The following is a 26,946-nucleotide window of genomic DNA, read 5'->3' as shown; positions in this document are numbered from 1 at the left end:
TTATGCTTTTACTAAGGAAAATACTTTATTCATTTGAAAGCAAAGAGACAGAAAGCCTCAGTCAAGGAAGAGCAACATGGACATGAAATCTGATTTGGTAAAAAGGCTCTCCACTGGCTGCTAGTTTCAGTCTCAACCTGAGGAGGATTCTCCAAATTCAAAGATATGTTTATCTTGTTGTTTCCTGTATGGAAGCACATTTCCGCCAATGTGGTGAAAAAAAAGATGTATAGAAACATTGGCGGAAGTGAGCTTCCATAGTTAATGTTGTTTTGGTTCCTTAGAGCACAGAGTATCATCAATGCATCCTAACAACATACAGACTGAACAATACATCTTTGATGACTCAGACACTGATTCTATAAAGCTTAAATATGAGACCTCAATAAACTAATCTTGTTTTCTATCCTCTAAACAAGACTTGGATCTATTTCTGTTGACAGTTTGATTCAAAATACAATTTCTTAAGTTTCTTGGCTGAATAAAAATACAGTGAGGTGTTTCTATTTACAACATGGATGTACAGAAAGTGAGTGGAACACATTAAAGATCAACGTTTGAATAAAGCTCAGACATTTAAAACATCTGGACTGTTGGGACAAAGCCTGGATTGGTTTATGAACTGCAGATCCCACACACATTTAGACTTGCTTATTTATTCACAACTTATATTTACAAAAATAGATTTTTTTTTTCAATTCTGAAAAGAAGGTTTTTTTGGCAAATGCTGATACAGATAGAGACAGTGAACGAGTTTAAAGGATCAACGGTTAGTGAAGCTAACGTTAATTCTGTGGTTCCATCACACATTTAAAAAAACACACAGTTTGACTTTTTGGGGAAATACACTTTCACTCTTGGAGAGTAGACAGAAGATCGATAAACATGAAGCTACTGTTAGCAGGTGGTTAGCATAGCTTAGCACAAAGGCTGGAAACAAGCTTGAGCCTGTGGGCCTCCCCTCAGACAAACCTTGTCTCAACACCTCTAAGTTTATTGGCCGAGTTTTGCTCAACTCCTGGATGCCTGATTATGTTATCTGATCCCACAGACCCCAAACGATGGCACCAAAATAACTTAATATTTCAGTTTGAAGTAACTTCAAGGTGGGAAAAACAGTCAAATTCTGTAAAAGCAGATCTTTGAACTCTGGGACGGGTTGCACCAACTGGTCTTCACTAAGCCTGATCCTAACTGCTCAGTCTTTGTCTTAACCACAAAGGCATTTATTAGTTTCTGGGAGAGTATAAAAAACCAGTAAAATCCAATAAAAAGGAGGTTTAAGAGTCGGAGGCTCGCAGAGAAATAAGACCGTTAATGATCGTTCAGACTCCGGCGGCGGAAAAACTAGAACGACCTTCTGATCGAGGCAAAGAAAGAGATTAAGGCTCTTAGTGAGAAGAAGGTTTAAGCTCTGTTGGTGCAACCTGCCACTCGTCTAAAGCTCACTAATTAATATGTTATATCTCTGTTGTTCATTAGTGAGTCTTAGAGTTGCTGGTAGGTGGTTTTTAAATCTTTAGAGAGAGCCAAGCTAGCAGTCTGTTGCTCCCTGTAGCTTCATATCGATCTTCTTGTCTTGGAAAACAACAAATGAGTATCAAAGTATTTCTTAAAGGAAAAACAACATTATGGGATGCATTCACTGCTGCTGGAAGAGCAACCTGATAATGATAATGTCTGAAACATTTTATCTTCGGACCAAGTGTTAAAACTTCCTGTAAACATCCGATACATGATGTTTGTAGGATTCTTTATATACGCTACAGTTAGTCTTCAGCTATGAGGAATCAGTTGTCTGCATTATTTACATTAAACTGAACTTTTCTTTCTTTATTTTGCAGACACATTTTTGCAATTTTCTAAATAAGCGCAGGAACCTTTAGCTCGCTCCCGATGCAGAAAGTATAAACAGAATATAAAAGAGTACAATAAAATAAAAACACAAAATATAATATGAACACAAACAAGTATCAAAATGGGATGTATGCATCACTGGAATGGAATAACAACATTTAATATTAAAAGAACTACAAAGAGCAACCCCAAAAAAAGGTTTTATAAATACAAAGGTTCTCCGTCAGTGTCCTGTAAAAAGCCTCTCATGTCATATCTGAATATATTTTCCACTGGAATAAAAATGCCTCGTACATTATTCATCTGTTTCTAACAGTGTTTCTATCCAGGTGAAAGACAACAGATACTACTGGAAGTTGACTCACTCAAACTATTCAGTGCAACTTTACTTCAGAAACTAAGGCAACCAGTGCCCTCTATAATTATTATTATTATTATTATTATTACTACTACAGTGTATCCGATTAAGCATTAAGATGACTTAAACAATCAGCAGTGGGAACGACTGCATGAGGTTTGCTCCAGGACACTGAACCATGCTCCAGAGGGGGAGGGGGTCAAAGGTCATCACGTGGTTGGGCTGTGGTGGTGGCGGTGGTGGCGGTGGGGGGAGGGAGGGAGGAACGTGTTGACATGGACCTCAGGAGGTCTCGTTGACCGTTCGCTCCAGCTCTATCACTTTACTACTGCTCTCATTCGCCCTCTGCTCCAGAGACCTGAGACACAGAGAGCAGAGGTCAGAGGTCAGACAACAGGAAACTAAACGACACAACCAGCTTCATTAACGGTCGGCAACGGACAGGTTAAAGGTTATTGGTTTGTTTTTAGGGATTCTGTCTGTCACACTCAGGCTGCTCCTCCAGGCACCGGAAGTTACTTTATTTTGGGCAATTTTCAAACTGTTGGACAGACAGAGGACGAGCTGCTGCTAACATTAGCTCAGCTTGTTTCTCTAGAGTTAAAAAGCACCAAGATCTAAACAGTGGATGGTAACAATGTGGCTTCACACTGGATCAACAGTCAATGTATGACAGCTTCTGACAGACAACCACAACGCTGACGCAGGCACAAAGGGGATATGACGCCATCGACAGGCGACCGGTGAAACGCAGCGTTACCTGAATAAAATGACAGATTTCTGTGAGTTTGAACATTGTTGGAAACATTTGGGATAATGGAAGAACTCAACTACATATAGAACATAGAGCCAGACATTATACACTGTTTAATCAACCGACAGTGTAACAGACAGTCACTGGAGGAAGAGAAGCTCATCATCACCCTGTGTGTTTACCTGTGCAGGTCAAGCAGCAGGTTTTTTGATGTCTGTGTTTCATTGCTTTTATTCCTGAAAGGTGGGTGTGTCTCCACCCTGTTGGGCTCCACCAGCAGTTTCTGTTGCTCTGAGCGACGCCACGCCGCCATAACGATGGCCGCCGTGTCCTCCAACTGCTCGGGATACTCTCCGCCCAGACCGAGGAGGTGCGGCTGCTCGTCATCGAAGGTCGATAAGAGATTCCTCGACTTGACTACGAGAGAGGATCAGATTTAAAGTAGTTTTTATTTTCAATCTCAAAGAATAATAAAGTTTTTCAACCTTTGCAGACACACTGTCCCACTCACTCTTCATCACTCTTCATCACACTGTAGCACCACATGTTATTGCCTGTTTGTGTGTGTGTGGGCAGGATGGGACAGGAAAATTTGATTGTTAAGAAAATTATATCTGGCTGCTATTACAGAGGTGGTGTGTGTGTGTGTGTGTGTGTGTGTGTGTGTGTGTGTGTGTGTGTGTGTGTGTGTGTGTGTGTGTGTGTGTGGGAGGTAGCAGGGAGGATGTAGTGAAAGGTCAACTCTTCTAATCAGTCTCTGTAGCTGTTACTGCGGCGCTGTAGGTGGAATCTGATTATTGGAGATGTTATAATGGACCTCCACAGTTTCATAGCCAGGAACTAATGATTCATTACAATGGGAACTGCAGCAGAGGGTCAGCGTACAGTCTGCGTGTTGAAGCTACCTGTGGTTGTGTACGACTCTTTGACAGCCAGCTGTTTGGAAGCGAGGCCGGTTTCGGTGACGGTGGAGCACGGGGTCAAACTGCTGGGGTAGAAATTCCCCAAAAACAGAGCGAAGCACAACACGACCACCTACAGAGAGAGAGAGATCAATGGAAAACAGGAATCAGTTACAGTTACAGTTACAGTTACAGTTACTGCAGCTCACACAGACTTTAAGTTTATTATTCATATTTGTTTGACTGTATCAGCAGTATTTATATTATATACTTTACTTTCTGCTTTGGCAACATGTTTGTTTAAAACATCACAACAATAAAGTCAATTAAACTGACAAATACACACACACACACACACACACACACACACACACACACACACACAGTAAATAAATTATGAATCAATGCTAAGCTGCTAATGAATGATGGAAGCAGATGTTTCCAATTCAATATTTTAATCAATATTTCATCCTCACAATCTCCTGTCTGCACACACACACACACACACACACACACACACACACACACACACACACACAACACACAACACACACACACACACACACACACACACACACAGACACACACACACACACACACACACACACACACTGTGGTACCATTAGACATGAGGATGTCTGGGTGCCAGCCACCCTGCAGGACTTGGGGACTTTTCCTGCCACCACCGCCTGCAGAGACTGCAGCTGCTGTAACAGAGACCTGGGGAGGAACACACACACACACAGGTTACAAACACAAACACACACACATATCACATAACATACACAGGGCTGGAAACACACACATTAAATAACACACACACAGCTGATAGCTGATGAATCTACAGATGCAATAAAACCAAAGACACTAAATCATTATTTTGAGGTGATTAAAGGTTATTAAAATGTGATTAATGAGATGTAAAAATAATAAAATGACTAATCATTTGTACAAAGAATTGTTGAGGAAGAATAAAACAGTATGTATACATACACTATACAAAGTAATATGTAAACAACATGAATAAAAGAATATAAATATTGTTGTTTGTTCAGAACTACTCAGATATTCAATTCAGGTTTTGTTCTGCTGTAACACACACACACACACACACACACACACACACACACACACACACACACACACACTATTTTACATTAAAATAACCTCATTATTATACATGAGTGCAAAGCTTCCTCTGAGCCGACCGACAGTCCAGAGTTAAAATCATTAAACTTGTCCCTGTTGTTAAATTAGATCGTAGATATTAAAATGATTCTTATATTCAGCTGATTAAACATTAATGAAAACATACCTGTGAATATTATATTATATATCTGACAATAGATCCTCCTCAATGTTCCCACACTCAAGGATCCACACAACCCACACAGACTCCTGATCTGAGAGGATTTAGTTTGAATCCTCTGAGTAATAGTTTTAGTTTTAAGTTTCAAGATTATAAAGTCTCCAAATGAGATAAAAGTTAAAATATTCTGTTCTTCCTCTGGCTGCCGACCCACTCAAGGACCCCAGTTAGAAAACCTCTGCATTAAATCATCCTGAGTCATCAATTACTTATGTGTTACTTCAATATATTCTTTTTACCCTGATTATATAAAGTATTACTAATAGTTCTGTCACTTTACTGCAAGAAAACAAGATGAATAATCGTTTCCTGCATTATTATTACTGACAGCTAGAAGTTCTACAGATATCAAACAATGGCTCTGAGATACATCTGGACCTTTACAGTAAACACTCACTATATATATAGAGATATACATATATATGTAATATATGTGTATGATGTGCGGAGGTGTTGTCTCTTACTTGTTGGTGCACTCCAGAGTTTCCACCTTCCTGCGCAGCTCGTTGTTTTCGTTGGAGCAGTTCTCCACCCTGTGGTCAGACAGAGTACTGCAGGGTCAGGGACTGAACAGCTCACACACTCACACAGCTTTTCTATTTTTCTATATATTCTGTTCTAGTTTAACACAAAATATCATCAGGAGCACAAACTTTTAGGTTTCTCTGTTATGTGGACGGATATTACAGATACAGACGCAGTCGAGTTCAAATAAATCTAAAAAATCAGCTGGAACTGCAGTCACACACTCTTTCCAGGAATTAAAACTATTTTTGAGAAAAGGCTAATAATAGTTCAGTAATCTTGCTCAGAAGTTGATTTAAAGCTCCTCTCCAGTCAGATATCAGTGTTTCCTCTGGTTCCCACAGTCTGTCTGTTTTCACATCTATCTGCTGAAAGTGGAAACTCACTCTCCGCTCACTGACTGCGTTTACATGCACAATATATTTGCCTTTTATTCCTACTGAGCTGTTTACACGACCAATGGAAATGAATATTCCTGAGCACACTGGAACAGCCGGAGCAGTTTGATGCTTTAATCAAAGACAAACCAGTAAAGGAGCAGAACACAAACCCAGCAGAGACTCAGTCAGTTTACCTCCCAGACTCTCTGCTGGGAAGAGGAGGAGGAGGAGGAGGACTTACTTTTTCTCCAGAGTGTCCATGTACTCTTTCTTCTTCCTGCGACTCTCCTGAGCAGAAATCTACAACAGAGAGAGAGAGAGAGAGAGAGAGAGAGAGAGAGAGAGAAACTAATGTTTGCTTTATTCTGCGTATTTATCCAACAGCATTTCTTTTTCTTTTACGAGCTGTGTGTGAACTGATATATTAAAGATCATTATGTGTCACATAAACAACATTACTGAAGGAAAGCTGAGAGTTCTCGAAAACCTGAGGAGGGAATGTGATTATTAATGATTATTTACTTTTTAACTGCCTTTTTTCAATTATTTGTAATAATATGCAATTTAAAAACTCCAATAAAACACAGAATAAAGTTCTCTTAATGAGCGGCGGCACGAAGTCCAGGTTGATATTCATCCATTCAAACATTTCTATCTACAATCTGTTTTCAGGGAGAGGATCATCTCTACCTTGTTTTTGATCTTCCTGCGGATCTTCTTCAGCGCCTTCTCCTCGGCTTTGGTGAGCGGCAGTTTGGTGGGAACCGGGTAACCTTCGGCCACCAGCGTACGGCGCTCCTCCTCAGTCAGCATCAGCGGGCCCGAGCCCTGCAGCTTCTGCACGCACACAAACAGACAAAAACGATCGTTAGGATGTACAAAATGTTTGCTGGAAAACAGTCTATGATCCGCAGTTCTCTGCTGAACTCACGTCTCTGCAGGCAGAATAAGAAACTGTTTCATCGCCAACATTTACCCTAATGTTAGAGCACTATTTACCCCCCCAACCCGACATGCTGGCATAATGTGATTGGTACCAGTGGCTGGTAGTGGCCCCCCAGGCCTCCCCTCTGGAAACGGCCCTGCTCTACACTAAAGTTCTACTAACTTCTATTAATCAAACACACATTTTAAGGGCAGTATTTCTCATTATAAGGCAGACTGCTGCACTGGGATCCAGATCAATACATTTTATTCCTAAAATAAACTGTGATGAAGAAGCAACCATATGAACGCCGGCGGTTTATCTCTTACGTGAGGCGCGGTGAGCAGCGGGGAGTTGGAGAGGCAGGACGCAGCTCGAGGAGACACCTTCAGGCCGGCCTGCGATGGAGGAGGGCTGGTGGGGGAGGTGGGGCAGGACAGGCCGGGCGGGGCGTGGACGGGGCTCTGGCTGCCCTCTGAGTCGCTGCCGTGGGAACTGGGAGGAGTGGGAGGCATCTGCAGGGACTCCAGACCTGAAACACCACAGTGGACCGATTAGCATCCAGCCGGTCCTCTCAATAGGAGGAAATATTTTATCATACAGACTTAATCTGAGAATGACACAGGACAATGAGTGTGCATTTATTATCAACTCTTTCCCCTTTCTGAGACATTTAAAGAAACGGCCTGCAGGGGTCATCGTAGCATCAGATAACTGACAGCAGGACGAAGAGGAAGAGGAAGAGGAAGAGAGGGAACACATTCAGACCTTTGGGAGAAAGATTGAGAAACTGGTCGACTTCATGAGGTTCCAGTTTAATCTGGGGGATGATATTCTCCTCCTTTATCTGTCCAACAGAGAGAGCGACAGGCAGAGTTAGAAACTGTAAAAGCTCCGCTAACATCTGTTTCCACCATCAGTCCTCGAGCTCTCACCTTGATGCCTTTGCCCTGGTTGTTGACTGCAGGCTGAGCTGGGCTGGCGGCAGCAACGGGGGCCACAGTGGGGCCCTCGGGCGCTTGGGGCCCTGAGCCCAGAGAGAGGGAGAGGGTTGGGAGGAGGGAGGGAGTGTCACACAGGAGGCTGTCGATGGCGTCGTCCTGCTCCATCGGCCACTCAGCTGAATCTCCGTCAGACTCGGCTGCAGAGGAGCAAACAGACTCCTGTCAGGGTTCAATACATTAACCTACGGAAGCCCATTGCTGCCAAATCTGACTGAAATAAAAGATTATTTAAGACATGATATCGAGGAACTTTCTCAATATTTTGACTTATTATCTCAAAGTAATGACTCAATATTTTAATAAAGTTTCTAATTTCTACATTTCATCTCATTTCTTATTAAACAAACGGTTCTTCCACTTTTATTGTACATTGTTTGTCATACATCGTTAAATAGGGATGTCATCATTTTATCTGGACTTTAACGTGTCCCATTATTCCTCAGAAATCAGCTGATTTAAAGACATTCGCCAACATAACACTTCTTTTTAATTCATTCTTTATCCTTCAGGAATCAGATTGTGTTTTATCTTGACAGTGAAACCGTGTCTCACCTGCTTCGCTGCCTTGCTCTCCGGTCAGGTGCGACAGGGGCGACTGCGGCCGGCTGTCCCCGCAGAGCGAGTAGCTGTGCTCGGCCGTGATGTGCGGGGGAAGCGGGGAAGACGGGGACAGGTCGCCCCCGTCCTCCCCCTCCATGGCTTCCACGCTGCCTCTCCCTCCGGACAGGAAGGGGTCGCTGAGCAGCTGGCCCAGCAAAGCATCCTGGGAGAGGTCGTCCAGGAGCTCGGAGAAGTGCTGCACAGAGGAGAATAAATGTCTTTATGAAGTGAAGCCGTCAGAGGGGAGGGGGCCTGTAATTAGAGGCTGCTAAATCTTTTATTGCCACCTTTCCTTGAAGTTTCCCTCTGCTCTCCCCCCGGGGGGGACTTTAAATTAAAACTTAGACAAACCAACAATCTCACCCCCCCAATCACCATCTCTCTCTCACTGTGGTGACACATTTACAAAACAGAAGTTAACAGACAAGCCCCACCTTCTACTCTTAATCTCCTCTTTCATCCCCCCCACTCCGTCGTCCTCCTTTACCACATTCCTGCATTCTTCTTTCCCTCCCTCTATCTTTCTTACCATCTCTCAACAAGGTGAGTGCACAGCTCTCCCTCCATGTTCAGGTGCTGATAACACCCCGAGCTGCACAAACATCTTCTAACACAGAGCCGGTAAAGGCCAAATACAGCTGCAAATCATCACCAGATAAATTCATATTTTCACTGCAGATTCGTCTGCAGACTCGCTTCTCGTTTGGTCGACAAAATGTTCGGAAAAATAGAAAATCTTCAACATAATTTGCCTTCAAATGTCTTGTTGTCGACCAACCGTCCAAAACAGTCTAAAATATTCAGTTTACAGTAAAACAGAGACACAGTGTGAGTCCCAGTGCAGCTGACCTTCCTAACACCCTACATGCTCTACATGCTATCTACATGCTATTTTATATCTATTATCTGTTGGGAGTATCAGTAAATAAAGTTTGGGGAGTAAAAATCTAATTCCAAGGACACACGTTAGATGGTAAAAAATAAAAGTCTTTTATAAATATATATATCATATACCTAGTCTGAAATCTTCTGATAGTAGATTGTTTTGTCATTGATGAACCTCCGTACCCTAATACGTATGAACTACAATGAAACACTTCCAGTCAGTCCACAGTCATACGGTCACATAAAGTCTTATAAAGAGTTTAAACAAGTGTAACAAGTATAAAAAATGTTAGAATATCTTATTTGTTTGTATCGTACAGCAACGGTGCAAATGTGTGACACATAAAAACTACACAATGCTTCACTCGAACTCGTCGACCCTGGAGAAAATATTTCTGATGTAACTTCAACTGCTCAAATTCAACAGTTGCCGGGCAGAACGCGTCCAGCCGGGGCTCGGCCAGTGAGGAGGGGATAAAAGTTTTAAATCAAACACACATGGAAGCATTTCCTCCGAGGAAGAAGAAGACAGAATCTAATCTAACGTCTACTTTTCAAATTCTGTTCAGTTCGGTGACAGGAGGCGACGAACGGACGAACGGACGGATAAAGTGAGGGTGAAATCAACATGGAGGACGGCTTAACGGCAAGCATGTGGCTTCAATTAAAGGCTGAGAGAGAGAGAGAGAGAGACAGACAGACAGACAGAGAGAGAGAGAGAGACAGACAGACGGAGAAGACAGACAGACAGAGAGAGAGAGACAGAGAGAGACAGACAGAGACAGACAGACAGACAGACAGAGAGAGAGAGAGAGAGAGAGAGAGAGAGAGAGAGACAGACAAACAGAGAGAGAGAGACAGACAGACAGAGAGAGACAGACAGACAGACAGAGAGAGAGAGAGAGAGACAGACAGACAGAGAGAGACAGACAGACAGACAGACAGACAGACAGACAGACAGAGAGAGAGAGAGAGAGAGAGAGAGAGAGAAGACTTCTAACATTTTCCTCTTCCTCACTCATGACCTCTTCACTCCATAAACACACAGCACTCTCCTGCCGCCGTATGCTGCCCTAAATGGCCCGGTTACAGGCCCCTGTGTGTGTGTGTGTGTGTGTGTGTGTGTGTGTGTGTGTGTGTCTGTGTGTCTGTGTGTGTGTGTGTGTGTGTGTGTGTGTGTTTTTTGTGTGTGTGTGTGTGTGTGTGTGTGTGTGTGTGTGTGTGTGTGTGTGTGTGTGTGTGTGTGTGTGTGTGTGGCAAACATCGACAGCATACCGTGAATCTATTCAAGAGGGTGGGAAGCCAAATATTTACACATTTATCCACCAGTGGGTCCATTTCCTTCTCTTCAGCGTGTGTGTGTGTGTGTGTGTGTGTGTGTGTATATGGAGGCCTGCACGCGCCAAAACACATCACATTATAAGGGGCAAATATTTCAAAGTAGTTCACAGCGCCATATATACCCCAACCCGGGGTTGTCTCCATGGTTACAGAGAGAACATCTTATATGGTATTGCAGCTCTTCGGATCTTAAAGCACGCACACGCTGACAGTTCTGGGTTACGCTGCTGCCAGCTGCCTGCAAGCTTATTAAATAAGCACTTAATGGAAAGTTGATAGAAGATACAGCGCTAAGAAACAGAAGATAAAACTAACAGGTCAAAAGCAAAAAGCATGTTTCACTTTTAATGTTATGACGAGAACTAACTGATTATTAATATATGTGATCAGCGTTTCTGGATTTTATCTTCAGGATATTTTGTACAATTCTGGCAAATTATCAGACATAAGACGAAGTAAGAAAATGAGATTGAGTTTAGCTTTGAGATCAAAAAGAGGAGAGAAAACCATGATGGTAAAAAGAAAAAGAGGGTGTAGTTTTTAAGGAAGAGTAATTACACACAAAACCCATATTTAAACTAAAACTAACCCATATTTTGTGGGTTCAAACCCGGTTTATATGATTTCATATACATCAGACGTTTCTGTCTATGGCTCAGAACTGCTGCTCTCTGCGGTGCAACAACAAAAGCTCTAAATAATCTCGAATTTGAACACAAATAAACAACTAATCCGCCCCAACATGAGGAATAAAGCCTCATCTTGTTTCAGTAAAGGAAATGGGAGAGGTCCAACTCCGCCTGCATGAAAACAGAACCACACCAAAGCCACACAGAGAGGATTTATACGCTCCCTGTCATCATTCCTGCAGTGGGAGTCTGTGGCTGCGGTCGTGTGAAAAGGCAAAAATGCGATGCGGGGCAGAAGGCTGGGCTGGAGGATCGGTCACTGGCCCGGGTGTAACTCCTCGCACACAACAGAAACCTCTTTGTCCTTGCAGCCCAACAGAGAGGTGCTATTTAACTGTAACTTGACTCTCCAGCTGGAAAGGAGAACCCGAGGAGCTGAAGCCTAAATGGGAAAACTGGAAGTTTAAAGCTGGAACTGGGGCACGAATCAGGAGCAGTGGCGACAACAAAGAGGCTATTCTCATATTTTTCTGAATAACGTTTCGCCTGTGACACAAATCCAAAAGGAGCACATCGCTGAAAGTGCAGATTGTAATCTTTTAATGAAGCCACAATGAAGTGTGTAGAGGGAGCGATTATCTCTCGAGCTCCGGTGAAACATCGACGCCGACGCTTTCAGAAGCTCAGCTGTAATTTCTGATCGTAATCAAACCAAAAGACTTCAAACTGGGTCAGAAAAAAAGCTGAAAAAGGAGCTGAGTGTGTGACGAAATATAGTTTGAGCTGAGAAAACAAGAGCCTACGTGCCAGGATAGCATAACCTGCAGTTCCTCTAACGCCCACTAGAGGCTGGCTCCATAAGGAGCCATATTAAAACATAAACATGTTTACAGCCTTTTGGTCTCTAGAGATAATTCCCCCGTTCATGGGGACGGTACAACCAGTTTGAATTATATTAAGGCTTTAAATGTAGAGTAGACACACAGTACTTTGAGCTAACATTAGCATGCTAATATTCCCTCAATGACAACGTAAAAATAAAGTTTACCAACACTTCTACATTGATTTTTGAACATTAATTCAACGTCTTTGTTGTGAAAACGTCCATAATTATACAAGATATCTGTCAGTTACTGTTAATTGTCACAAATTTTACATAATAGAAATGTATTAACTGTATTAAACTTGAATTTAAAAGTTTAATCTATTAAATAAACAGTAAATATCGGTGAAATAATTAAATGTTTGAATATGTATATACACAGCTGTTTTCCTCCCTAGCACATTAGTCAGATCCTTCTGTGGGAGATGGAAAAAACGCACCAATTGTTTCCTAAAAAAACTAGTTACCAGGTGGAGTAGCGAGCGCTGCGGCAGTTACAGCCTGGACATCTGCGGAGGTCACCAGCAGCTAAATTAGTGGGAGTGGAAACGGGCAGAAGGAATGTCCTCTCGGGTCTGTAATTCTCCTGTAAAATAGGGATGTCTGTTTTAACCTTTAATGACCAGACGTTTGAGCCTCGGAGGAAGGAGGAGAGGAAAGTCTGATGATGTAACACCTTCCTCCCCTGAAGAGCTAAACCAGATGTCAAAGCGTGCAGCGGAAAGAAGGACTGAAGACACCCACACAGGCCCAAGGGTCACCCCCCTCCAGTGTGTGTGTACCTTGCCCTGGACTCATCTGTGTGCTGATGATACAGCTTCACGTTACACAGCACGCTAATAAAACAGACAGCACGCACTCTAAAATGAATTTAAGTGGAGATAAAGGGAATGACTCATTAGTTTGATTTGGATCCAGGTTGTGGACTCGCTGGATCATCAGCTGGTTATCTGGTTACGATTGGACACGTGTTGGTAATTTGTGATAAAGTTTGAAGAGATATCGGATCATTTATCGGTCTGTGGTTACACACACTGTACTGTAACAACGCTTTATCAGTCACAGAGTCAAATAAACCTCCATAAATCTGCTGCTGATATCTACAGAACTTGCTTTAGAAACATCACATTTTTAAGTTTGCTTCCATATGGAAGTCATCCAGTGATGGTTGTCAGTACATCGATGGGCACACTGCAAACAGGAGCTGCTAACAGCTAATACGGCGTACGTTTAATGGTGCCAGTCTGCCAAAATGTAAAGAAATAACTAACAAACTAATGTGAAACCCCCCGATTTATGTCAATAAGTCATTAATAGAGGCTCAGGAGTGAGTCTGAATCTTTAATTATAGATGTAATAAACTCATAATAAAGGTTTCTTTCAATAATTCAGGTCTGCAGTTTAAAATTTTAATGAGTTGTTAATAAGTGAACTCAGGATCAGAAACCCTGCAGCTCTTCCAGAAGAGATTAAAGTCTCCATTATAGGAAACCTTCAGAGGAATTAAAGGTCTAAAAACACAGAACAAGATAAGATTGTGAGTAAATATGAAATATCAATAAAAAGATGATTAATGATCTCAGTGAAAGGCTAAAAGAATATGTCTGAAATAAAACAGTGTATTAATTCCTAATGCCAGATATTTATATTCTATTCTTTATGTTTATGAGTTCAAATATCTTCATTTGGGAGCTTTGGGAGCACGCAACCTTCTTATTGCCCCCCCAGGAATACTTCTATAGATCTGCTCCTGGGGGTTTTAACCTTCATTCATACGAGGAAGCTCATTCTTCCACCAATGCACTGCTCAGTTTAGAGCTTTTACAGGAGGGAAATGTTATTCATTCTTCTGCTCTAACCTCAGTTTCCCAGCCGCTCTAAGATCCTCGTACCATCAACCCCCCCGGCAAGTTCCCAAAACACTTCAGGATAAAAACAGCACCACATTTGCATATTTGAAGCTCAGTGTCTGTAGTTGTTGTTTCAGTCGCATTCAGGAGTGAAAGCGGTGTCTGAAGTATCTGCAGGAATGCAAACAATGTGTGCAAGCTGTGTTAGCACTGAGCTGAACTACATGTGGCCGGGATTCCTTCAGGGGCTCCAAATACAATCTTTAATACTTCAATAACTTCAGGGCTACACGGCTAATAACAAGCAATCCACATGGTTTCTAAAGCTTCACATCCTGAAACACAGTCCCTGACAAATGGCCATAAGAATAACAGCAAGTGTGGGTAAGACAGGCTCAACTGTAGAGGCTGTTGGGAGTTCGCTTTCATATAAATAACTCTTAAAAAAGGACCCGACTGCAACCAACTGGCGCCGGAAAAGGACGGACAAGGAACTTCTTGTGTTTGACTTTCAGGTGTTATTGTAATCTCTTTAACTCCGTGCTGACCGATACGTCTGCAGGCAACATATCTGTCTTTGAAAGGCTGTGACAGGCAGTTTTAAAGGGGAAGGAGGTTAAATAATGCTCCAGCAAAGCTTCACTCAGTCAGTCTCAGTCTGGCTGAACTGGTCTGGACCAACAACCCAGCTGCCCTCCAGCAGCCTGCAGCAGCTCATACATTAGTCAGTGATCAAACCCAACACAAGCCGCATCGTAAGGAGCCAACACAAACCTCTTTAAAACAGCTCCAACCAGCAGACGTTTGCCAGCCTGCAGCAGAGACACCCTGACAATCAGCAGGCCCGTAGATCGCTCTGGAAGCGCTTATCATTCGCTGTAACAGCGGAGACTCGAGGCTGCGTTCTTATTGTGTGTGTCAGTATAATAATAAGACAGATCCCAGGGCCACTCTGCTATCTGGGTCTTATCAGGAGTGGAGGGACCGCAGGAGGCGAGCCCAGCACTGAGGCCTGATGTCTGGGCTGTGTTAGACAGGCAGCGGCTTAATGTGCAAGACTCATCATTTCTAACGCATTGCTCACACTGCAGACACACAGCTGTCTCACTGACATCATTCGTTCCATAATGTCTGCTCTCCCTCGAAGAACTGAAGCCAAAGTGACCTCGCTTCTCAAAAATGCCCTCGTTCCGAGAGAGACTCGAGCCGGTTCTCACACGGATAACTCGCACCTTCCCTGACCCAGATTCCAGACATCGACACCAAACCTTGGTAGTGCTCGCAGTCATGAAAGAAAAGAAGCTCCTGAAAGGGGAAATGCTTGTTTTTTCAGGCTAATTCTGGTCAGTTCCTCAAAAATGACTTTCCAGAAAACAATTATCAAAGTAGCTGCCGATGAATTAAACCCTGATCGGACGCCACCCACACCTACTCCTGCCGGTCTGAGGTGGATCCTCCCGCCCAACCCTCAAGGCAGATTCTCTCTCGGGGTCAAAGCACACTCACATACTTTAGATGGAGGCGTATCTGGGGACGGAATTTGTCCCCAAAAAAGACAAAGGAACATTAGATATTAACCAACAGTTGCCCCCATCAATATGTTAGATTCCACGTACTGTACAGAGATATTCCTGTGCTTCACTGCTAGAGTTTATTCACCGTTACAGTCGACAACATTATCGTATATCTCAATCCTCTCTTCAGACACTAATGTGACGGGGGAGGAGTGATGGTTAACGGATGTAAACAACAGGATGTGTGAGAGAATAACAGTCGGCAGTGTTTGTTCTGCACCCACAGACCGGGGCAGGAACACACACACAGAGAGTGACTGCAGCTCCGTTACAGAGTTTAACAGCGCGGCCCTCAGACCTCCGTCAGTCCCGGGAACGCTGCATCCTTCAACAGAAGAAGACCTAATGTTTGCCGAGGCACCACAGGAAATGTGTTCAAAATACAGAGTCAAAGTTCAGAATGATGAGTCAGTTGTTATCTGTGCTGATATTAGGGGGGGTGTGTGTGTGTGTGTGTGTGTGTGTGTGTGTGTGTGTGTGAACACAAGTAACCTCAAACAGATGATTAGGAAAAGCAGACGAATGAGACGAGCCACAGGAAGCCAAAATGCTCTCCTTTCCTTTCTCCCTCTTAGGTCCCCCTTCTTGTAAACCCTCCCCCCATCTGGTTCCTGAAGCTTTCCACACACACACACACACACACACACACACACACACACACACACACACACACACACACTCACAGTGACACAAACTTTCCAGACTTGCTCTGTCACACTGACCGATCACTGAGGACAACCCCCCCCCCACTCCCCCCAACTCTCGCCACATCCAAACACACACTGACCCTCCAGATGTTACACAATCACACTGTTATTAGGCTGATGTGGAGCTCTTATATCTATAATATTATCATAAGGTTATTCTAAATGTCCTACTAGAAGACAATTCAATAAAAACTAAAGTTTATTCCTCTGAGCCGTAAAGCTCACATAGAACACACACACACACACACACACACACACACACACACACACACACAGGGTTACTATGGTCCCACTGCCCTTTAAAAACTAATATAATGTCGTTCACTTTGAGGGTTTCTATTTGAACCTGAACCATCATATTGTCCTGAGATTGTGTGATATGACTGAATATGAAACAGCTGGTGTGATTGTTAATAATATAATCATTTAAAGTTTATTATGATATGGTAACGTATCATCAACTCAATGTTTGGTCCTTTACTTCCTGTCCTCAGACACAGACGTCAGCTTAGTGTCAAACATAAGCACAGCTGTCTCTCTTTCTCTCTCTCTCTCTGTCTCTCTCTCTTTCTGTCTCTCTCTGCTCCTTATAAACTGGGTCAACACTCACACATAACTTTTTCCATCTCTCCACTGTAACACTGACCGGTCGCCATGTACCAACACACACACACACACACACACACACACACACACACACACACACACACACACACTGAACTCCCTCACCCGTATACTCAAACACACCATCTGCAGTTTCACACACAGCCTTTTCATTCTTGTTCATTTAGTAACTGATGGTCCCATTTAGAGTAAAACAGACCATAAAGCAGGGTATGCTTTAGGGCGGGGCTACCTTGTGATTGGTCCAGTTCAGTCTTTGAACCTGGAGTTTGAGAGTTTATGAAAATGTTTAAACCGTCTGCAGCCTGTTTATTCAGATTAAGGTGTTGGTAGGTATGGTATGTGATTTTAATTGTGTTTGGGCTTTTAAGTGATTATAATCAGAACATTAGGCTGCATGTAAACAGCTACTGAGAGCTTCACCAGCTCTTCCTCTCCTCTTCCTCTCCTCTTCCGCTCTGTAGTGTAAATCACTTCAACTCAACCAGTGTCATCTGTAAATCCCTTCCAGGCTCTACAAGTGATCAGTCTTCTCTTGAGTGCTTTCACTGTGTTGATCTGCGTGTTTGCTGCAGGAGATCAGTGAAGATCTCAGGCAGCAGGTCTTGGGCACACGTTAGGCCGCAAACAGACCCTCCACCTCCTGCTGCATGCTGGGTAAAAACTGGGTCAATGCGGGTCTTGCTGAGTACCCCACAGTGAGGTTTTAATCCCCTGGAAAAGGCAAACACTCTGGGAAACTTGTTTGGACGCGCCACTGATCTTAATTCCTCTGGTAAAGTGGAGCTCTGAGCTCGCCAAGTAGAAACACGCTTTAATGTCAAGTTACACACACACACACACACACACACACACACACACACACACACACACACACACACACACACACACACACACAGTGAACTTTACGTGGATGAATGGGCTTGTTCATGTCAAAGAGACAAGAACAAGCCCATTTCTTCGAACGAAAAGGTTCATGAAAGGTGTGATGCTCCTTTAGAGGAATGAACAGACCGGGGCAGAGGTTGATTTAACTGCATCCAGAAGATAAAACTTTTAATCAATAACATTCTGGATTAAACACGTCTGATAATGGAAGTTGGGAAAGAGTGAGCCAATAATAATGTGTTAATGTCTTACGTCCTCTGTAAACGCAGGACCCCGAGCACATCTGGTACCAAAACCATGTTCAATTACCACAGTCCTTTCCTAACTTTAACCAACACAGCATCATTTCTGGACGTACTGGGCTCCTCTGTCAAGTTAGCAATAAAATAATGTTTGAGCCATCCATCCGCCCCAACCTCCATATGTTGACTCTTTTTATACTACATCACCTGACTTCAACAGTGGGTGTGTTCACAAATGAGCATTACCTGAAGTGAAGGGCCACTGACCAACCTGCAGGATTAGATAGGGTTGCAGCAAGACTTCTCAATAATAATATGCTGGAAATAAAACTTCCAATTCCAAATTCAAAGCACAGACACTTCCCAAAAGTGGAGCTCAATCTGTGCACCCTCGGATCCGAGCCAGCTGGCTCACATGTGGGTCCTCTCCTCCCTGAATGGGCAGACCATCCATCCTTACGAACTCTGCCAAACATTGCTCAATTTCTAGTGAAGATCCCATAGTGTTTGAACATGTTTGAAATTGTGGTGAAACACAAAACAAGATGTTGAGTATTTTATGTTTGATGGAGTGGATTCACAGAAAATACGAATACTGAGTTCATTTCTCTTCGTTTAGCTTTAGCATGTAGCCTCAGTGCACAGGCAGATGAAGAATATTTATTTTACTTTAATTTGAAGCAGCTACAAGGAACTTTAATAGTGTTTCTACCCTCTCGTTTCATTGATTTCAAGGGGAATCCGACCCGGTGGCCGACATTACAATAACTATATAGAAACAGCCAATCTGCTCTCTGATGGTCTGTCAGTTCAAATCTTCTTGTAGGAGGTTAAAGGAAGGAAATCAAGACTCTAGTTACATTAAAAGACAAAAACTTAAAAAGTAAGCACAGGAAAGGGAAAAGGAAAGAAAGAAAGGGAAGAGAAACTGCGAGGTTGAATAGGCAGTCAGGAGAAAAGGGAGCGATGCAGAAGTTTCTGGTATTTTGGACATGAGCCGACTCGTCCCGACTGACCCTGGTGGAGGGACGGATGAGGGAGGAGGAGGAGGAGGAGGGCTTGAAAGAGGGGTGAAAGGTTAACTAGACAGAAGATGGAGAAGTTTTTGTCTTAAACAGGTCTTGATAGTACACTTTGGAGCCAGGACTCAGGATATGAGCTGCAAGATCCATAAAAAACATCAAAGCTGAGCAGCTCATACACCTTACTGTTTAATAAGAAGGTTACAGGCTTTAAACACTTTGATGTTGAACACTGGAGCTCAAGCTGAAAGCCCCGAGTCTGACTGCAAACACCATCAACTAAATACATCCAAATTCTAGAGATTTAAAGTCTATACGGAGGATTTTCTTTTCATTCCTTCTCCATGATCGGCCCAAAGTAGAGAAGTTGTGGTCTTCAGAAGGCTGCAACTACATAAAAACTGCTTCCAGGCTCGTTTCAGGACTGGGTGTATGAGCTACACACAGGGATATTAAACCCACACCCTGCTAACCACACACACAAGCTCACACACAGCCATTTAAAAGCCTCCACGCTGCCTGAAGCAAAGCAAGAGGGGGTAGACGGGGGGCAGAGAAAGGCAGAATCAGGAGGGAGACGAGGAAGAGAGACAGAAACACAGACAGAGGAGGTAAATTTAGCTTTGCCTCAGAGAACCAAGGCTCCTGTGGATTTTCCATAATGATCCCTCACACGCTGATTACTACCTTCACTGCGCTCTCAAATGGCTGCCTGCCTGAAGCTAGAGTCCACTTTCAGACTCAGGAGAAAAGTTGCATCAGATCTGAAAAGCGTGTCCTCCATGTGCACGCCATCTGCAGACTGCTGTCACTGTTTCTAAAAGCCAGAACAGTTCAAATCAGCAAGGTGGCTCCGATTAACGCAACGCTGGACCGAGTAACGTAAAGTTCATCGAGGTTAGGATCAGTTTGTCGGTTCTATACTGTAGAAACATGGTGGTTCAATGTGGTGACCTGCATCTGTAGATAAAAACAGCTCATTCTAAGGTAACGAAAGCTGGATGTACACTAATGAAAACATATATATGAATATTATATTCCATTTCTGACAATAGATCCTCCTCAGTGTTTCACTCTGGACCTTGAAGATCCAGACGTCCGATGACTAAAATCCTTCATCCGGTTCAAATCTAGAGTTAAAAAGCACCAAGATCTAAACAGTGGATGGTAACAATGTGGCTTCACACTGGATCAACAGTCAATGTATGACAGCTTCTGGCAGACAACCACAACGCTGACGCAGGCACAAAGGGGATATGACGCCATCGACAGGCGGCCGGTGAAACGCAGCGTTACCTGAATAAAATGACAGATTTCTGTTTGAGTTTGAACATTGTTGGAAACATTTGGGATAATGGAAGAACTCAACTACATATAGAACATAGAGCCAGAACTTATACACTGTTTGATGAGGATGATGTTACAGGTTAGAGCTTTAAATACTCCCACTGTACAAACTGCTGCCATGTGAAAAGAGTACAACTCTAAATTTGATTACACTTTTTTTTGCATATCTTGACTTTAAATTTAAATATGAGTTTACATGGTCCACTGGGAACCAATGACATCAATCAACCCTTCGCTGTCCAGCTGACAAAAGAATCATTTTCAGTCACTTTATGTAATTGTGTTAAATAAAGTTTTCTACAGATCTGTGGATGATATTTATTTGTCTTACTGTTGCAGAGCAACCTGAAGATCATACACAGGTGTGTCAGAGAGGATATTTAACACTGGAAGGTGAGTAACCCTGAACCCTCAGCACACAACCTGACCTCTGGCAATAAAACGAGTCGTCATTTATTCATCATCTTTATAAAGACGGGGCTGCTAGTGTGAGAGTGCACCGCTCTCTCCCTGCAGACACACGGTCCATTCAGGGAGAGACAGAGCGAGGCCACTAGCGAGCAGGATGCCATGCCCTGACGGAGAACAGGCTCTGCACTGTGAGCACATGGATCAAGCCGTTCGTCCTCGAGTCCGTGTGTGCAGAGTGTTGAGCTGTCATGAATAGCTTGAGTTGGATTTGCAGACGAGAGTTGAGTGTTTATCTGCAGGTATGCTGTGTGTTATGTAAGCAGGCACATAGCTGGAAGGCCCTGGAGCATGTGCAGAGCAAACATACTGCTTTCATCTGCATGTCAGCCTGAGTACACCGTGTGCAGAGCGGCACGCTTTCTGAGAGACACCAGAATGTGCAAGTGCATGAAATAGCCTTTAAATTGAAGGCTGCTCTCTCTCGCTGTTTGACAGAAAAAGTGATCTCAGTGACATTTTCCCTCTCTCTTTGTATCCAGCTGACCTTTCATTGTGTAACGGCTCATCTATTTAAGACCCCTTTCATATAAACTATAGCAGCGTTTCCACTACAGGAACTTTCCCCAGGGATGAGGAACCTCTGGGGGGGGGGGGACCAGCAGCCTGTTGCTCTATAAGTTCAAACTCAGCCTGTATAATTATTACCAAGCTGTGATTTGAGCATTACTAAAATAAAAGCGGCTTAACTTAACTTTACAACTTAACTGTAAGTGACAACTACATAGTCGCCCCATAAAATGTCCCAGAATTATATTCACTGATGGTGAAACAGCATCTGGGCTGGGAATCAGGCTCCAAACAGCAGAGAGACAAAGCTGGTGAATATATTGGAGCATTTAGCAGCTAAAGAGAAACATATTTCCTCTCAGGTGTTGGAGGTGGAGACCAAAAACAGAGCTAAAATTCAGTTCAATTCAATTTTATTTGTATAGGGCCAATTCATAACAGAAGTTATCTCAGGACACTTTTCAAATAGAGCAGGTCTAGACCGAACTCCTTTATAATAAAAGTAAATACTGGTGCAAGAAATCCAAAGATTCGGGATGCAAAATGTGATACAGCCTCATGTTTGAATAAAGAATAATGCTTAAGTAAGTAATTTGGTAAAATGAACCCGAACACGCCGTTATCCCCCAGCCTGGAGAGTCACAGTTTACAGGGTTGAATCTGGTTCCTGAAAGGCGCCGGTACTGACCAGTACTGAGTTACTGAGAACCTTTACTTCTTACTGAGTGCCCCCCCCAATGGTGAGCACGGTTGTACCCCCCACTGAGCTCACAGAGATCTTCTGGAGGGTAGACCATACAAGTCAAAGTAATAATCGCCTAAAAATGATCCAGCGAAACCCCTGTAGCATCCCGACGGTGTTGTGTACAGCAGTCCTGGAGAGGTTCCCGATACAGCTGTTATACTGTATCTCTGTGCTAGCAGCTGGCTTAACGCTGAGAAACACCACTGAAGATATCCTTATTAAAAAAGATCAAATAAATGTGTGTTAGGGTTGCTCTGAATTCAGCTCAGACACTGAAATGAAAACTGGACTGACTCGCTCTTCCAGACTCTGATAATAAATATGGAGGCCTTTAATGCCAAAATAAACTCTACTGTCTAACATATGAATTCCAGACGTAACTGTTTACCCTCCCTGAAACAGACGTCACTCACATCACACAAACACACGACAACGTCACAGAGGATTCTTTTCTTCTCAGATAAATGGAGCTGAATGAAGACTCCACCTTCACACTGACGCAGCGTTATTATTCCAAAAACCGGAGGAACTTGATCATGATTCCACACAGCGGAGGGAGGACGGGAGGGAGGACGGGAGGGAGGACGAGGGGGAGGCGGGGGGGAGGCGTGAAGGTTGAGGAACCCACACATGGCTGCCGGCTGAGAGGGTTTACATTGTTGTGAGGAATCTCATGTCAACAAACCCCCGGAGAGAGAAAGTGAGAGTGACCCAACAAAGACTGCAGTCTGCTCCTCAAGACTCAAACACTGCAGGCTTGTTGGTCTTCATGCACCCCCCACCTTCACTCTCACACACACACACACACACACACACACACACACACACACACACACACACACACACTTTACTATATATAGAACATCCACCTCACTAACAAGAGCATCTTAGTCCTGCTTCTTAACACAACCTGGCTTTGTGCAGCGTAGGTGTGAAAGGTTTTATATTTGATCACCTGGAGAGGAACTCTGGTTTTAACTTTAACATCAAATATAGAACTTTAACTTTTCATCCTTTAAAGCTCTAACCTGTAACATCATCCTCATCAAACAGTGTATACGCTCTGGCTCTATGTTCTATATGTAGTTGAGTTCTTCCATTATCCCAAATGTTTCCAACAATGTTCAAACTCACAGAAATCTGTCATTTTCCAGGACGTCCTTTGTCTGTCCAACAGCGTGGGAGAAGCAGTGATTGTTAAGGTGGAACTGCTTTATTCAGTGTGTTTAAGGTGGAACTGCTTTATTCAGTGTGTTTAGTGGTTTTAATCAGCGGGTCTGTTTGTGTTGGAGAGGAGGAGACCTCTGTGGATCATTGGGCTCCCGGTAGAAACCTCCTGAACCATGAACACTGAAGGAATCCTAACCGGGAGAAGCTGACTGCAATGACGCCAATGGTGGTGAAGACAACAACTCCCATGATCCCACACTGCTTCCCGGAGGGGCTGCGAGCCGAGCTGCTGCTAACGTTAGCTCAGCTTGTTCCTCTGATAAGTTAAGATCCAACAATTGAACATTGTTGTTCTATATATAGTTTCTACAGATTCTCCTCTGAAGCTCTGATTTACTGTCTGCTGGTCTCTGACAGGAACTGTAGCCTCAGGACTTGTTTAAAGGACCCACATTCACACTCTGAAGCTTTAACGACACAAGTCTTTACCTGTCTGTACCTTTTACTGTGTGTGTGTGTGTGTGTGTGTGTGTCTGTGTGTGTGTGTGTGTGTGTCTGTGTGTGTGTCTGTGTGTGTGTGTGTGTGTGTGTGTGTGCTGGCTCAGGGCTCAGTAGGCCTCTGTGGTGTCTGATTCCCATCCTGCGAGCCAGCTGGATTTTTCCCCAGCGAACCCAAAACGCTCCTCCCATCATCTCCGCGCACACACACACACACACACACACACACACACACACACACAGACAGACACACACACACACAGACTGTCTCACTCTCTCCGTCTCACACACTCTCCTCCTGGCTCACAGAGACGCACATATGGCTGGAAAACACACACACACACACACACACTTCAAGTTACATAACTGAGGGGGAAAGGCCGATGTAATGCAGAGGAGATGCTGTGTGTGTGTGTGTGTGTGTGTGTGTGTGTGTTTCTAACAACAATCAATAGTATTGATTATTATGATTATTAGCAAACTTTCACACAATTCAATATGATATCTGTATAATCTGTGCAACCATGTGTCCAATAAGGTTATAATGTTTATATTTCCATCACAGGACAGTCAGTAAAAGAAACTGTGCTCTTATTTTGAAGTTTTGAAGTTGTTTTCTCAAATCTACGACAATTTTAGGAATTAATCAATAAAAAAAGCCAAATATTCTCCAAAATTCGCTGATTTTACATGTTTTAAATGATCAAAAAATGAATTTAACTTATTATATTTGGATGAAACAACCAAATAAGTTCATTTAACTCATCATTTATCATTAAACTGAAAACACTGATATTTTAAGTTGAACTAACTCAATTTTGTAAGTTAATAAAACCTTCAAGTAGCTTCAGAAACTGAGTGACACCGAATTAATAATAATAATAATAATAATAATAATAATAATAATAATAATACTGAAAAACTGAGTTGATGTTAATTAAAATGTTCAATGTAACTCATTTCTTTAGAGTTTAAATAACTTATACCAGTGAATGAAACTAAAGATTCTGGGTTCATTGTTGTTGTTATTATTATTATTATTATTATTATTATTAATAATAATAATAATAAATGGAGAATTGTTTATAAATATAGTTTCATTAAAGGTTTCTGTCACAATCTTTCTAAATAAATGTGTTTAAAGGAAAAGAAAAAGAGGATGACAATGAAGAGAAACTTTCAGGATCCCAAGTCTCAAGTTGTGAATGGAGAGCCGGGTCTCACACACACACACACACACACACACACACACACACACACACACACACACACACACATTACCCTCCCCCTCCTGCAAACTGAGCCTCAGTCAAACTGTGATAAAGGTGATTATTAGAGGAACCAATCAGCAGGCGCTGATCAATCAGCCCACTGTTGGATCGATAACTTACATTAGTGTAGAGCACACAGTCGATCTCCCCGGACTCAGACAGCTCGCTCAGGTTCCGGTCCCAGTGCAGGAACGGTTCACTGCTGTCCAGGATCTCCATGATTTCCTCCTCTCACACTTTCTCTCGTTGTTTGTTTGTTCTTTTATTTTCTCCACAAACAAACAAACGCTGGAAAACAAACTCCCAAAAGAAGAAAAGAAAAAGAAACAAGTTCCCAACAAGTTTCCAGAGTTTCCAGGTGGATGAGACTCAGGGAGCGGGTCAGTGTGAGGCTGCAGCGGGGCAGTGTGAGGCTGCAGCGGGTCAGTGTGAGGCTGCAGCGGGGCAGTGTGAGGCTGCAGCGGGCGGAGGGCTCAGTGCGGAGGGCTCAGTGCGGAGGAGCTGCTGCTGCTGCTTGTTGTTGTTGTTGTTGTTGTTGTTGTTCATCTCCTCTCTGCTTCTGGGGTCCACAGGCAGTCCCCAACAACCTCTCTTCTCTTTTCTGTGCTCCTGCTCCTCCTCCTCGCAGCCCCAGACGCACAGGAATGTGTGGGCGGAGCCAAACTCAGGCGGAGACACTGGAACCAAAACTGATAATACAATCAATAATCAATAAATCAATAAACGTTAGCACGGCCGCTAACATGCATGCAATGCAATAAATACATGTAGGGTGTAAAATGTGTAGAGATGAATGAGTTTCAGCTGCTAATGACACCCACAGCAATAAACTACAGCTTCCGGTTGTCTCAACTTCAAAATAAAGTCCGCATTCCTCATTTCAGGCCAATGCTTTTGTTTTTCTATAAACTGTTCAAATGTTTTACACAAGATAAAGTTAAAGAGAAAGTTCTGTTCTTTCATATATTACAGAATAGTTGTCCTGTAAGTGCAGTCTGCTGAGGAAGATCATGTGATGTGATCAAGAGCTCCAGAACAGCAACTTCGTTGAAGGTCAATAATGAGCTTTTTTCTTTTAATTTGAAACCTCAAATTCATTCAGAATTATTTTATAATTAATCACAGGCCTTTAAGTTGAATAAAAAATACGTTTTACTTATTAAAATTATACAAATTAAAATATTTCACATAAACAATGAGTAATAATATATAATAATATAATATAAATATATCTTTTTTAACTTTGTGGTATAAAGTAATACAATTTAATTTCTAAGCATTAAATTTAAGGTGCACATTCATTAAGACACCTAAAATAATAAAACTATTAATATAATAATAATAATAATAATGATGATCTTTATTTTTCTTTTTATTTGTCTTGTGTTCATTCTTTTTTTTAATAGTTTTAGTAATTATTATAAATATAACAGCTGCTCTTTTCCCGCTGAGAAATTAATATGATTAAGTTCGACGCTTTTATTTTGAAATCCACATCACCGATGTCCGGTCACTTCCGTTATCTTGACGCAGTTTCTCTGAGCTGAATCCACAGGTTTCCTCATAGCCCCGCCCACATCCAACACACCGACCAATCAGATCAGCCCTGCGGTTTAAA

General features: G+C 42.8%; 1 protein-coding gene and 1 long non-coding RNA gene across 4 annotated transcripts in view; one reads left to right on the top strand and one right to left on the bottom strand.

Annotated features, from left to right (window-relative positions):
• creb3l2 (cAMP responsive element binding protein 3-like 2) lies at positions 1-26,119 on the bottom strand. 2 transcript variants are annotated; one of them, XM_051419980.1, is made up of 12 exons: positions 25,449-26,119; positions 8,627-8,870; positions 8,006-8,211; positions 7,839-7,917; positions 7,400-7,602; positions 6,836-6,982; positions 6,387-6,445; positions 5,705-5,773; positions 4,492-4,591; positions 3,875-4,004; positions 3,152-3,386; positions 1-2,573 (listed from the first exon to the last, which is right to left on the bottom strand). In XM_051419980.1, exons 1-12 carry the CDS (start codon positions 25,545-25,547, stop codon positions 2,498-2,500), a joined length of 1,647 nt encoding a protein of 548 aa, XP_051275940.1. In that variant the 5' UTR covers positions 25,548-26,119; the 3' UTR covers positions 1-2,497. The 2 variants fall into 2 exon arrangements, with proteins under 2 accessions (XP_051275940.1, XP_051275941.1); XM_051419981.1 differs by having other exon boundaries at positions 2,485-2,573; positions 3,139-3,386.
• Positions 1-26,946, top strand: part of LOC127374718 (uncharacterized) — an 89,023-nt gene that overhangs the window by 35,019 nt on the left and 27,058 nt on the right. The window contains exon 2 of one of the 2 annotated variants that reach the window (XR_007887232.1): positions 23,592-23,620. The exons of the other annotated variant lie outside the window; for it this stretch is intronic. This is a non-coding gene — a long non-coding RNA (uncharacterized LOC127374718). The remainder of the gene's footprint in view (positions 1-23,591; positions 23,621-26,946) is intronic. 2 annotated transcript variants of the gene reach the window in all.

The sequence above is a fragment of the Dicentrarchus labrax genome, unplaced genomic scaffold (genome assembly GCF_905237075.1).
Source record: "Dicentrarchus labrax unplaced genomic scaffold, dlabrax2021, whole genome shotgun sequence".
Classification (NCBI taxonomy): Eukaryota; Metazoa; Chordata; class Actinopteri; family Moronidae; genus Dicentrarchus; species Dicentrarchus labrax.
Note: the sequence above shows the minus strand (reverse complement) of the source record. Positions and strands in the feature narration are given on the sequence as shown.

Excerpts from the sequence above, each read along its gene's own strand:
- creb3l2 (XM_051419980.1), bottom strand. The coding sequence starts at position 25,547 with ATGGAGATCCTGGACAGCAGTGAACCGTTCCTGCACTGGGACCGGAAC. Across the intron at positions 7,603-7,838 it reads TCTCAATCTTTCTCCCAAAG|GTCTGGAGTCCCTGCAGATG; the intron begins GTCTGAATGTGT and ends GTGGTGTTTCAG. Across the intron at positions 6,446-6,835 it reads GCAGGAAGATCAAAAACAAG|ATTTCTGCTCAGGAGAGTCG; the intron begins GTAGAGATGATC and ends TCTCTGTTGTAG.